Source organism: Channa argus, chromosome 2, assembly GCF_033026475.1.
Source record: "Channa argus isolate prfri chromosome 2, Channa argus male v1.0, whole genome shotgun sequence".
Lineage (NCBI taxonomy): Eukaryota > Metazoa > Chordata > Actinopteri > Anabantiformes > Channidae > Channa > Channa argus.
The window spans coordinates 10,633,546-10,647,408 of NC_090198.1; the positions used below are offsets into that span (position 1 = coordinate 10,633,546).

A 13,863-nucleotide genomic window follows, 5' to 3' on the forward strand; every position below is an offset into this window, starting at 1 on the left:
TCGTATTAGAGAGTTTCAGCTTTTACCAGTTTCTTGAGTTGGTCTGAGGCAGTGAAGCTTGGTGATGAAGCTGCACTCCTGCCCACATCCTTTTTGCTGAAGCAATAAATGGAACCTCATGGAAAAGTTTTGGTGAAGTCATGAGGTGGAGCTACAGCTGACAGCAGCATTGAAATGATTCATGCTACCATAACATCACAGGTCATGGAGTGGCTACACATTTAAAACACATAAAAAGAAAGTTTAGAGTACTTTTATTATGCTACCATTCAGATCTATTACATCTCTTTTACAGTTAAGTTAAGTTAAGTTAGATTCTTATAAAAATACAACTAATAAATGATAAGGGATTCACAGAGAAATGAGAATTGAACTGCACCATATTTATTACAGTTTTAGTGTTTTAATTTGTATGTTTATTAAATGTTTTAGAACCTGTTTAAATGACGATCACAATTTAGCAGCCAATCTGGAGGATCTTTGCGTGATCAGTGTGACAGTTTACTAGCTAATGTGGTACTGATGTGTACTATCAGCCCACATGTGAGTGGTTTAAATTTCTAACTTCTAACTTTGGATTTCTAACTTCAGTGAGTGCCAGTGATAACATAAAAAATACAAAGTAGCTGAGAGCAATACACACACACACACACACACACACACACACACACAAACAGAGTCACACACATTATCTGGCCTAGGAGCACTGAAATGAACAGGCTGAGAGCCACACAGAGACAGGATGGATGTCGGTAACTCGTAACCCTGTTCCTGTTTTTATCATGTGCTAATAAATGTCATATGACAGCTGCTTGATCACATCTTTTTCTGCTAAAAATAGTTCTTCTGCAAATGGGGTGACTGTGGCGCAGGAAGGTAGATTGGTTGTCCACCAATCTCGCAATTTTTGGTTCAATCCGGCTCCTCCGGTCAGATGTCAAAGTGTCCTTGAGCAAGACACTGAACCCCAACTTAGTTGCTCCTGGTGAGCGTTGGCCAGCTGCATAGCAGCTCCCCCATCAGTGTATGAGTGTGTAAGAAGCAGTGTAAAGCACTTTGAGTGCCAATAGGTAGAAAAACACTATATAAGTGCAGACCATTTAACATGCAACATAAAGTAGCACCTTTGAACACAGTAAAGATTAACAATTACTTCCCTGACTGTAGTATGTTTCTAAATACATTGGAATGAGTTGATCACTCTTTTATTAATTAGAAAGAACCTATTTGCTTCATATTTAAAATGAAGAGTGTACTGTGTTATAATGGAATCCCCTTCCCACACTCATAACATCCTCTATTCCTCTTGTATTACTCAGTCCTGCACACAGTAAATCCACCACTGTGTAGATGTGTTTTTGGCCGGTTTGTTTTATGTTTATTTGTGTCGACAAGTATATGAGGAAAACATCTATACACCCCCTTTGCTGTTAGTGAGTAGCCTATTGAGATGTTTCTGTGGGTAGAGTGTAGCTGAAGTTAAAATTATTCCCTTGAAACGTTGGTCAACACTGACTAAAACATGCTGACGACATTAACAGAAGAAAAAGCAGAAGAAAAAGTTTTTAGAGTCTCTCACTTTTTGCTTTTGCTGACTCCTACACCCACTCAGACACCTACCTAGTAAAGAAGAGCATGCACACGAGTTGCCTATAACTATCAACTATTGAAACTGTTATCCTGTTACTGACGGAGTAATGGCTCCGTCCAGTACCAGCTGCCACTGCCAGTCAAGAAAATAAAGGTAACTATGTTAAATGCAAAAGGACAAAAGGACTGGGCTGAGGTATTCATCCGAAATGCTTGTATTTGTTGTGCACACAAGCTTAAATTAAGTATTGTCTTTTGTACTTATGCTTCATGCACACCTACGCTAATCAGAAACTGGGGAAGTGGGACCTAATAATGCGATTTCTAAGATTGTTAGCCAACTTCATGTTGGAGTCATTACTCATTAGATTTTGAAAAGCACGGATTTTTACCTCTCCCCAACTGCTGATTATTATTGGTTTATGACCATTTGGATTTAGGGTCATGTTAAATAAGGTATGTGTATGTATAGTTATGTACAGTTTAATATTTTGAAAAAGGTTTTTAAAACCGTTTAGAATATTCTCATGTGCCCCTGTCTGGCCACGCCAATAAAAAAAATTATATTTGAATGTGCTTTCCAGCTTCCAAGATATGTATAGTTTTTCTTAAAGAAGAGAATCTACCTGCAAAAACTTTGAATTTGCTTGAGCTGGTTATTCCATTATAGTAAATATATTTAGTTTTATTCCTTTTATCAGTGAACAGCAGTAAACTTCGCATGTCGCCAACAAACGTGGAGCTGCGACACAGATATAGCAGTTTTCATAGCAACTTGGAAAAAGGGAGATGGTTTTTAACAGGCAAAAGCTGTCATACTCTAGTTTTACCCAATGGTTAACAATTTATGCCTGAACACTGGCTCAAAAATCAGTGGGAAAAACAAGCTGGGCTTCAGTGTTTTCCAAAATACAATTTCAAGTTTTTATCTCGGTAAAAACAGATCGAGATAGTGACCTCTACCAATCTCCCCGAGGTAAATATCTCATAAATATTTCATGCACGCAGTAGAAGTAGAGAAGAAGCACTAGTTTTGTCTGTCTTCACTCACTCCTAAAGTAGTGTTTTCCCTCTGGAAAGCAGAGAGACTGGGCTGTCTCCTGTCAACTTTGGAAGTCCCCATTTGTCATCACAGCTCCACTCCCTCTAAAAGAGAAATGCCTTGAGCAGGCCAGAGAAAGGACTAAAGCACTCACCTTCAGACACATATTCACATAAGTTTGTAACTCACAAGAAAGAAGTCTGTACTTTGAAATAGCCTATAATTTAGAATATAAGTTGTATTGCCTTATTGTCTCCACCCTCCTGAAAGACCAAGTAAGCTAAAACAAACACAATCCTCCCTTTTTATATCACTTCTTAGTACTATGTGTATCTTACTTTGTCTTATTACACTTTTCCTTCTCCTCACATTTCTGATTTTCCTCCTGCAGTGCTGTGTTTGAAGAAGTTGACCTGCGGTTCGACTCTACCCTGGAAGACCATGCTCTCCCTCCTGCTGTCTGCAATGCTGGCCATGCAAGCTATGGGTGGGTGTCCCCTCTGCCCAGGCCCTGCCATTAAGTTGGAGTCACCACGGAGGGAAATACTACTGTGTGTTAAACAATACGCCCTGCAGGGCCTATTAGTCTTTCTCCTTCAAAGGCTTCAATGGGCAAAACAACAGTTCAAATGAGGCTGCTCCCAAAATAATGTGCCAATAGTTGGAAAGTTATAAATCCTCCCTGTTTAAACTCTGATCTATTCAGACAAGTTGACAAAAAAAAAAAAAACATACGTTTATACAGACAACCTACTCTTCATAGAAACATCCTGCCTGAGGGAGTGAAAAAAAACATTTGTCGCTACAATTTCTTTAAGTTTTGTTTGTACAGGGTTACAGCTCTCTGATATAGGAGCGTGTATATTTTTTTTATATTTTCCTTTATAATTCAACTAGTAAAACAGAACAGCTTTGACCTTTTCAAAACAGGTGAGGAGCTTGGAGCTAGGGCGAGGCCCTCTATGAAAAGTGCTAGAAGTGCAGTTTTTCTTCTGTGAGTCAGGGAGTGTGGTGAGAAAGTCATCCTCTTATATTTATAGCACTGGGAAGCGGTGCGGTGGTTGATGTTGCATTTGAGGATTCATAAGTCACACACTCAAAAGTTTTCAGTTGAAATGGTGTTCGAAGAGTACGTTCACTGGGAAAAGAAACAAATAGCCTGTGCTGGCTTTTTAACATCTCACGACACGGTAAATAAAAGAAGGAAATTGAGCATGTCAAAAGAGGCATCAACAGTGCATATATTTCAGTAGCACCCTTTTCCCTGTCGGTTTGGGGCTCACATAATGTTAATTAAAAGCTCCCACTGTTTGATACTCCTTTATATAAATGTATAGCCTGCAGAAGAGGGAGAAAGTAATTTCTGAAAGGTTTCTTCCGGCTGCCAGAAGGAAAATGCTAAAACACACTTTGGCATAACCACAAAGTTCACGCAACTTTTATCGTTCAAAACACCATCATTTACAATGAGCTACTTTTTTTCCTTTTCTACTCTCTGGTTGAGCTGACACAACCTCCTGTTGGCCATCAGTGGCACATTTCAATCTTGACTCAGTGGCCCTAAGTGTCTTCAGTGGTTCATTAGGGACCTATTCTCTCCCAGCACAAATGGGCCTACGGCCTACTCATTACTGGCCATGTGGCATCCACTGCCTAACTCACTGCTCTCACTTGGAGGGCGAACACTTGGAGGAGAAGGGGGTGTCGGGCACCAATGGAGCTCTTAAAATCACGGGCAAAGGGCTGTTGTCACTCGCTTCCTCTCTGCTAACTGGAGCACTAAGTGAATTAGTTAGAAACTAGTTGGATACTGTCGCCGTCATGCGTTACTCATGATGATGCAAAGGGACTTTGTACTGTTGTGCTTATGTACTTCAATGTAATGATGCAAACTTCAAGCATTGCACCAGCTCTGAACAGAGCTTCAGATCCATTTCATAACAACACATACAGACCAATCGTTTATTTTTATGTTTGTGTTAATTATTATATTGAGTGCTGTGGCATGTAGTTAATAACACTGTGGGCTGACAAATGAATGCACAGTTTTCCTATTTTTTTTACCATTATAGGACACCAGTAATTATCTGGGTAACTAATTAAAGGTCATCTTGATTGCATTTGATTTATAAACAGCCATGCTTTGCTTCTGTTGCCCACACAAGCACAAAACCCCCAGACTTATAAGCAGCTATGTGTTTATGCATGTCTGTGTTGTTATGATCCAGGGTTTCCTAGGTCTCTAGGTCCCGCGTTGGGATTACTGACTGTAATCTTCCTGACAGCAGAGTCATTGCTCGATAACTTCAGCAAGTGCTCATATCAGTAGACACGATTGCATTTTGTGGTCCCTGTCAACCCACTTTCCATCTTGAGAACACAATTTGTGGAGGAAAAAAAAACACAAGGACAACACATGACAACAACGCTGTCATCCCAATGCAGTAACATCATCTCTGTAGCTCGCGGCTGTGTCCTGACTCCCATCTCAGATGATGGATCTTTTTCGGTAAAACCCCTCCCTGATGTTACGCTTCCAGCACTGCACAGCTCTTGCGTTGCTGCAGCTTTGTAGAGGATTGTCTACAAAGAGTTGATGCTTTTGTGTTTAAATACACTTGAGGTTGGAAAAACACCGTAGCTTCAGTTCTTCACCCTGCCTGTTGTTTAGAATTGCTTTAAACATATTACGATTCTAAGTGTGGAGAATGTATAAAATGTCAATGTATATGTACAGTAATGATCGAGCGGCACAGTATATCCTTGGCTCACTCCAGCACAGCTCACAGCAGTGTCAGCCAGTGGCAGAGCTAACAGGAGGCTGTCTGGCTAATTGCTTGTTGTTGTCATACTCTGTTCGGTTAGCACAGCCACTAGGCTGCCAGAGCTCGTCGTGTGCAGCTATAGCACCCAAACAATGTAAGAGAACTGCATTCATGCAGAAATGCAGAAATAGAAAGCTGACCGAATTTCACTCTCAGTGATGGGCTCAGTATGGCAATTTAAATTAATTAGCATAATTGGATAGATTGCATCTAGCATAGTAGTGGGCTGGCATCCGTTATGGCAGGGCCCCAGAGCGTGAAAATAGACCAATCATGCCTGCACCTCTGGTGTACTTTTTAAAGGTCTGCTAACTATGAATGCCCTCCTCCTGTCCTCCTTTTCTCTTCACAGCAATTGATTCTGCAGAGAGGGGACACTTTAGTCTGTGCAGAAATTCAATTTAGGGTTATTACCCCGTATCAGTGATGTTCTTGCTAATTTGATTGCGTCCAGTGAAGTATCCTTTTAAAAACAATCGAGGACAGGCTCAACAAAGATTGGTTTCACCGCAGTGCATACATAATGACCAGCCTCTGTTGGCTTGCAACTGTCTCACCATTTCCCATCTCTTCTTTTCTCACAGAGCGCTCATTGAAACAGAGTACATTAACCAACAAGCATCTCATGATTATTTCAACAAGTCCTAAAAATGCTGCCTTGTGAGATCGTTAAAAAATCTATACGGGTAATATGCAGAGATTGCAGTTCTGGAGGGGAATAGGGCCTTGAGCCATATGTGGGTCTGTTGTGTATCTAGTGGGCTGTGATGAATAGGTTGAACGGATGTTGATCTGTGCTTGGAAAGCATCACAACTACTGAGTTGCCGAGGAAGCGACCCAGCAGCTGAGACAGAGGAGACACCTGCCTTCAGGGTGTTGTCTCAGTGACGTGGCAGCGGTGATGTCAGGCACGGTGGCCCTGTCATGGAGACAGCACACAGCTGGCGACAAGCTGACCCTTGCTTAACCTCGCAGCCTCGCATTCTTGAAACTATGAATCGCCAAAAGATTTGGAGGACAAATAAAAAAAATTAAAAGGGATCAGAAAAATCCTTTTTTGTTTTTGTAAATAAAAGCCTTGATGTATGCACAGTATTAGCTACAATCAAGTCAGATCTGAAACAGTTACTCTCTAGCTTCCTTGAGGTGCTTCCTAATCCCTGCTCCTCCCTTTTTCCATTCCCAGCCTCCTGCTCATCAAAGGCTCTGTGTCTCTCAAACTAGTCAGAGGCTTGCCCTTATCTGTCCACAGTTCTTCAGCCGGCACTATTATCTGACTGCCAGAGCCCATTAACAGGTTATTGACGGGATATGAGATGGCATACGTCTCTGAAAGAAGCAAGGCAGAGGGAGCAGAGGCACAAAACAAAAAAGGGTGAGAGAGAAAGGAAAATACCATAAGTCTGAGTTCCATCTTGATTTATGACTTTGCTGCAAACAAGCAAGCCAGTCCTTGTCTTCCCTATCTGCTATCACCTGCATCTCTCCCTGAGCGAGAGGGCTCTCACTCCATGATGAGTTCCTGGAGCCAAAATGGGAAAGGAACAGATTATATTCAGAGCTTAATGTTGAAAGTGACCCCTTTACACTGCAGAAAGCTTTAATTCTCACTTAACCTTATCCATATTGTGTCTCTTCCACTGAGAGGCCATTTGAAAGCTCAAAGCTCAAGACACAGACACTTTTTTTTTCCAGAAAGTTAATTTCAAACCCAAAACATGCTTACTATGTACACGCTCCAATCACTCCATTAATGTTTTCCATATGCAAATGTATTCGAATGGGCACATTATGGACATCTGCATCTGCTCCTGACAGCATGAAATCAAAAGCTAGTTTTCCCCTCAGACTTTTTACAGGCATTGGTTACATCACAAGAATAATCTGTATGAGGGGGCTCAGAGATCCTTTGATCCTTTGATGTTCAGGTGGTGCAAAGTGTCCAGAATGAAAATGTGTTGAGCTGCAGTCATGCTGGTAACCAGATGGGGGCAGTGTCGTAAAGGCAGATTTGCCCTGCTTGTCTCCTTCCCTACGAAAACCCACTGTTAATGCAGTCTCTTAGTATTGCACCTGTTTACTTTGCTGTGTCAATATTGCCCCCACAATTTTCCCTCCAGTGCTGGTGCTTGATTTTCCTCATGTATGAAGTCATATTAACCTTCCTTCCTCTGCAGCAGTGCTTCAGTCATTCCCCACAAGTGTACTTACCATATTTAAAAAATTGCTTCACTTGTGGTGTTATTGAGCTGTCGCCATTATTACCTTTATGAAGGAAGACTATGAGGCGCTAATCTTTGTGGGGTTGGATCGAGTCAAGTTGGAGTGCAGTTGTGTTGAATATAGAAGCCTTGCTATTGAATTGCATGTTAAAGTGTGTGCGTTTGTGTGTGAATGTATATGCTGAATCTGATGTTAGTGAATTTGGGAATAAACTGTAATTGGCAGCTATGGAAAATACTAAGTTGAACAATGAAGTGTGCATTCCTAAAGTGTGTATTTGTGTGTCAGAGACAGGACAGGGGCCCAGACACCTGTGTACTAGCGCCGCGTACATGTGTGTGTTTGTGTATGTGACTGTTGCTGGTCATGCTGACGGGAACCTCTCTGCTCCATAGCAGCTTTGTAACAGCATCTCCATTGTAGTGTCAGCGTACCTCGTGTCCAATTCCTCAGACAGTGTGCTGCTGTGGAGCTGTCAGCAGCCATACAGGTGTGGAATATCAATGTGTTCTCTGGCCTTTGGCTGTCTCTGCATGAAATGGTGTGTGTGTGTGTGTGTGTGTGTGTTTGGATTTTATTGATACCAGTGCCATTATTGGTTAATAATACTGATACATACACTTTTACCTTACAGTGCAATGAACGTTTATCGCTTCTACACAAACAAAATCTTATGGAAAACCACATCTAAGCCAGTAAACAGCAGCAGAAATAAAATAAGCATCATGTGGAAAATGTGGCACTCATACAGAGCTGATCGCTTCTGGCATCAGCATGATTAGTTTTGAATTTTTTTACTATTTTCCCAGAAGGATAAGCTCACAGAATTCTGCAGTGATCAACAGTTTGATACGACTCACTGCCACTGGAGCATGCCATGGCTCTGGCTGGGCTCGTGTCTGTAGATATAAATTAAGGATGATTAAAAGGGTAATACCGCCTCTGAGAAAAACACAGCCTTGCTATTTCATGCTTTTTCTCAAGTTCTCACTATTAACTTTAGTTTGAAACCTGTCCTTCTTTGTAGGCCTGTGATGAGGCTGTAGATAATTTGATTTGTCAGTTAGTTAATGGTTTCCAATTGTGACCAGTTTTCACAGAGAAAGGAAAAAAACAGCAACCAATCACCATAATAGCTTTTCTTCTCTGCTGTCCATCTGTATCCTCAGTATGTTCCAGTTATATGTTTGCCAAAATCCTGCTAAATGCACAATTTCCATCTTAGTCCTAACAAGAAATATTCTATGACAGTAGCTGGATAATAGCTGCTCCCTGTCTCACACCCTGTTAGCATGTTAATGATACACAATAAAAATACATGTGATAATATATGAGGATTATGCTTTTCGGTAATCATCTTCCTCTTTGTAGGCCTACAACAGTTTGTCTGTCCCTGTGTGCTTTGACTCGCATTTAAAAAAAAAAAAATCCATGTAAAGTAGGTAGGCCGGAGGAAGCTTTCTCCAAGGCTTGGGGATATGGGGCGGACTGTGTGTGTGTGTGTGTGTGTGTGTGTGTGTGTGTGTGTGTGTGTGTATGTGTATGACAGGATGGAGGTGGGAGAAGGTTGAGTTCCCTTGGATTCAAAAATGTTATTTACATTATCATAGATTTTGTCTACGTCAGTCATCATATTTGATATTAGATATTATTGTCTAAATAATGTAGTAATGAAGATGATATAGTGTCCCATTTAAGAACAACTGTATTATTTCCTGAAATTACACTTGACTTTTGTAATTGCAAACTGGAAAGAGTAGGATTCAATTAACTTACTATATTGATAGGTGAGGGTTAAAGGGCAACTTCACCAATTTTTTATTTGCTCCCTATGGCTTTAGGATGTAAATATACAATAGTGCTTTTAAACTTCTTTTACTTATCTATATTAAAATATTTTTTTCTTCTGGATGAAAAATGCCTCCAGATGACATCACCTGGAGCATGTGTACATAATTGAAGGTTCCTCCAAATGATGTCAACTGGAGGCATTTTTCAGACAGAAGAGAGATATTTCAATTTGGTCAATACAGAAGTCAGAAGTTTAAAAGCATATTTATGTATATTTACAACTTATATTTATGTATATTTACACCCTAAACTAAAGCCATGTGGAGCAAGTTGAAAATTGGTGAAGTTGCCCTTTAATAATCCCACACCAGTTTTCTTGTGCAGATACTGCATGTGAATATATGAACGCCTGTTGGTACCTGCTAATGTCATGTGAGAGTTAACTGGATTGTATTTACCAACACCCTCCTGTGTCACCCCACAACACCCCCTCGAATAACAGCTGTGATCCTCTTGATCCTCTGTCTCACACTCCGTCCTCACCACATGTGCCTAGCTAGCATCAGTTAACTATTTTGAAAATCACTGGGTAGAAGCAGATCCAACAGCACCAGTACCTTATGCACCTGAGAAATGCAGGATGAAAGAGGGTTTTGATAGTGACAAGGTGTGGTGGTAGCAGTGTGAAGATCACTTGCAGCCTTTTTTAGCCAGCCCTGTGCCTTACTGCTAAGCGGGGGGCCATTGCCAGCACTCACAAAGTCTGTAATGAGTTTATTTCATGTCTGCTGTGAAAGTGCCCGTCTCTGTCTCGCAGGCACTCAAACAGAGCCGAGGCCCATAAACACAAAGTGCATTGTGTAAATCCCCACAGCCTGACATCTCCCAGGCTGCCCTCTATGGCTTCTGAGGATCTCTTTATGGAGAAGGGAGACGCGAGATCCCCACTTACCCCCTGAGAGGACTCCATGGGCCTGGCTGGAAAGCACAGCCCAGCCCTCTTACCAAAGACCACTTGTGTTATAATCTTTAACCTCTCCTGCTTACACTTGCCTCTTTGCAAAATGCGTGTTTTTCCATGTCGAGAGCAGGCCAAAGGAGAGACGATCAAACATCTACTCAGCTTGTCAGACACTGTACAGACCATGTTGTTTGTTGCAAACGGCAACAGATCAAAAGTCTGTGCTGTGATTTGTTTTGGCTCGTGGTATTTCACCTCCTAACGAACAGGACATCAGATGCGCGCTTTCCATGACGTCAGCCAACCTAGCTTGCTCTCCTCTCCTGTCCAATCCTCTCGACTGATGCAATGGAAAATGCTCCCTTTGTGTTCTCTCGCCAAATGCAGGTCAAAGTCTACACAAGGCCCCTGTGAAGAGCTGTGTCCTCCCAGGGCCCAAGAGCAAGTGCTAGGTCACTGGTGAAAGAAGCTTTGAGTGAAAGAGAAGGGGCAAAGTAGAGATGTAGAATGAGAGCGAGCGGTTTGTGTCTCTCTCTCCTATGGCTTTAGTCTGCGTTGAGGGATTAGTGTGTGAGACTCCAGCCTCTTCCTTGGCCTGTTTCCAGGTATTATATATCTTTAAATATGAGCTTGATGTCAGCCTGTCTTTCTGTCTTCTCTTTCCCCTCCCTATTCCTATGTGAACTCAGTGGCTGCTCCGAGAGTGATTTAATTGCTCTCTCCTCCTTTTTCAACATGCATGTGTCGGAGAGGGCTGTCACAGACCCTCCACTCCTACAAAAACTCTAGAGTCCTATTCATTGCAGCAGAGGTTTGGCCATCTCTAAAGACTCCCAGAGTAAACACCCCAGAAAGGTTCTCACTCATTGCTGTTGAAGGTAATACAATCCTGCACTCTCTTGTTACCGTGTAGCTCTGCTCAGTGAATGTGGGCACTATGTGGGTCAGTAAAAAAACTCTAAAGGACAACAGAGCTATGATCACCGGAAAGGGGGGGGGGGTTCCGTGTCATTTTAACCATGTGGGCTCAGAGACTCCTTTTGATTTGTTTCAGGTCAGAAGTGTTTGGATTTTCATTCAAAATGAAGAAATGCCAGCCAATGAACATTTGACACATCAATAGTGTAATATAATAGCAACACAGCTGGTTTTCTAATTGTTTTATGCGATAAAAGGAGGCAGACATTTTTGATTGCATAGTGAGCATAGCCTAAACAGTTTACGGTATTTAATAATTTTTATTTAAGTAAAGGAAAAAAACCATCTCATTTCTGTGTGTGAGCAGTTTGGGATCTAACGCCAAGGTTGTTCCAACCCTGCACTTAGACTGTAGGTGGCACTGTTCCTACAGTCGAGTGGACTGGTGGGCGTGTGACGTGGACAGGCTACCATACTGTGACTGGCTGAATGTGACTGAAAATACGTCCGCCTTGCCATAGCAATACCCATCCATATATGAGCCCTCTCAGATGAAAGACTTGTTTGTTGTTAATAGGGGAAGTAATTATTGCACCTCTGCAGCAGTCAAACATCCTTCTGAGCAAAGTGTTCCAACCCTGACACTGGTTGTGTGATATAGCTCAAAAAGGGGTGAGGAGGCTAAAATGCCACTGTGATTATAACAATTAGAGGTGCTGAGCATGAAGTGAAGTGTATTGCTGCAGGGGCTGACTAGCTTTTTTCTCCCCTGTGATGCTGATGAGTGTCTCAGCGTTGTATAAGAGCAGAGCGGGATCAATGGAGAATGCTGACTCTTGAGAATACTTTCGATGTACTCTGGACTGCCTGAGATGGGTACTAATCCAGAATGATTATGCAGTGTACTCTTTGCTCTTGGCCTAGTCTAGACAAACAATACACACAGGCGCTCGCACACACAAACACAGATGCGTGCCTTCGAGTAGAATCGTTTGATAATAAGCAAAGTCACTTTTCATTCCAAGAAAAAAAAAACACACTCAAGAGTTTTGCTGCAGTTATTTTATCCTGCCAGTTTTATTTATGTCTTTGTTTCTTTCTTTATTTTTTGGATTTAACTAACGATTTAACTAAAGCCATACAGATGTTGTTGCTTCCATTGCTGAGTTTCAACGCACTGAGCCATCACCAGGAGGCAAAGCCTATAGGAACACAATCAAAGTCCTAATGCTTAACTAAAGATCCCCCACTCTTCTACACAGTCTCACTTGCTCCCTGCTACCTCACTGCAAATACACGGTGCATGTTTTAGAAGTAGTCGCACCATATATTTCAAAATGCTGCACAGGTTCTTTTTCAAAGACATTCAAATTTGAATAGGTGTCAGTCAGTTTCATTAGAACACAAGATACTGAATTAATGCTGTGATTCACTGAATACTGTATATTTATACTAGATCTGGGCCAAATACTATTTACTAATCCTGCTTAGTTTAGATTTGAGACTCCCTAGGGCACAAATGGGTGATGTTTGGCATATTGCATTGGCACAGTGGATGTTTCTGAATTTATGAAAGATGTTACAAGTCGGAGGTTCGTGCTCCGCTCTTCCCAGCCACATGTCGAATTGTCCCTGGGCAAGACGCTGAACCCCCAACAGCCGATTCCCAGCTGTGCAGTGCCAGTCCCCTGCCCGGGAGAAAGCGTAGAAAATGTGCCAAATCAACATGTGCACAATTGACCCTGAACTCACGGGATAAGCCCAAAGGAAAAAAAAAAGTTCCAAATATATTAAACATTCTTTTCTGTGGTTGTCAACTTTCCACACATTCTCTAACCTATAACAAAATCCCCATCTAAGGAGATCATTTAGTGTAAGGGTGTTTTCTATGACGTCACTCATACATACTACCTCCTCTCTTGTAGCTGGAATGGAAGTGCAAGTCCCCGAGCAGCCAGTGGTGGCGCTGCATGGGAGGGACGCCTTGCTCAACTGCTCCTTCAACCACCCCAACCCCATGAACCTGTCTGATCTGAGCATCTTCTGGCTGCTGACAGACACCAAACGTAGTGTGCATGACTACTGGGGAGGAAAAGACCAGCTGGTGGACCAAGCCGAGAGCTTCGCCAACCGCACCAGCCTGTTCCACTCCCAGCTGGGCCTGGGCAATGCTTCGCTTCTGCTGAGCAGGGTGGTGGTAGCTGATGAAGGCAGCTACACCTGCTTCGTGAGAGTGCAAGAACATGGAAGTGCTGCACTGCTGCTGCAGGTGGCTGGTGAGTCGAGCTGCGATGTCCATGAAACATGCAGAAACAAACAGATGAACCTGTACATGGATGGTTACACCAGTGGCACACAGAAAATGGATACACTGATACACAAAAGCACACTACTAAAAATCAATATACAGTCTGTTGCACTGCTGCTCCTTCGGTAACAAGGTTTTTAGTTAAATATGGGACCTTGCTGACAATTCTTTGATTGGGAGATAAATTGATAATAAAAAGAACTC

At 42.1% G+C, this 13,863-nt stretch overlaps 1 protein-coding gene across 5 annotated transcripts in view; it reads left to right on the forward strand.

Moving 5' to 3' along the window:
* Positions 1 to 13,863, forward strand: part of cd276 (CD276 molecule) — a 61,687-nt gene that overhangs the window by 2,759 nt on the left and 45,065 nt on the right. For 4 of the 5 annotated variants that reach the window (XR_010912908.1, XR_010912914.1, XM_067495297.1 and 1 more), the window contains exons 2-3: positions 3,024 to 3,119; positions 13,277 to 13,627. Coding sequence is in view for 3 of the 5 variants with exons in the window: in XM_067495297.1 (XP_067351398.1) it covers positions 3,074 to 3,119; positions 13,277 to 13,627 (397 nt within the window). In the remaining 2 variants the exon portion in view is untranslated. The remainder of the gene's footprint in view (positions 1 to 3,023; positions 3,120 to 13,276; positions 13,628 to 13,863) is intronic. The other variant, XM_067495299.1, reaches the window with a different exon arrangement.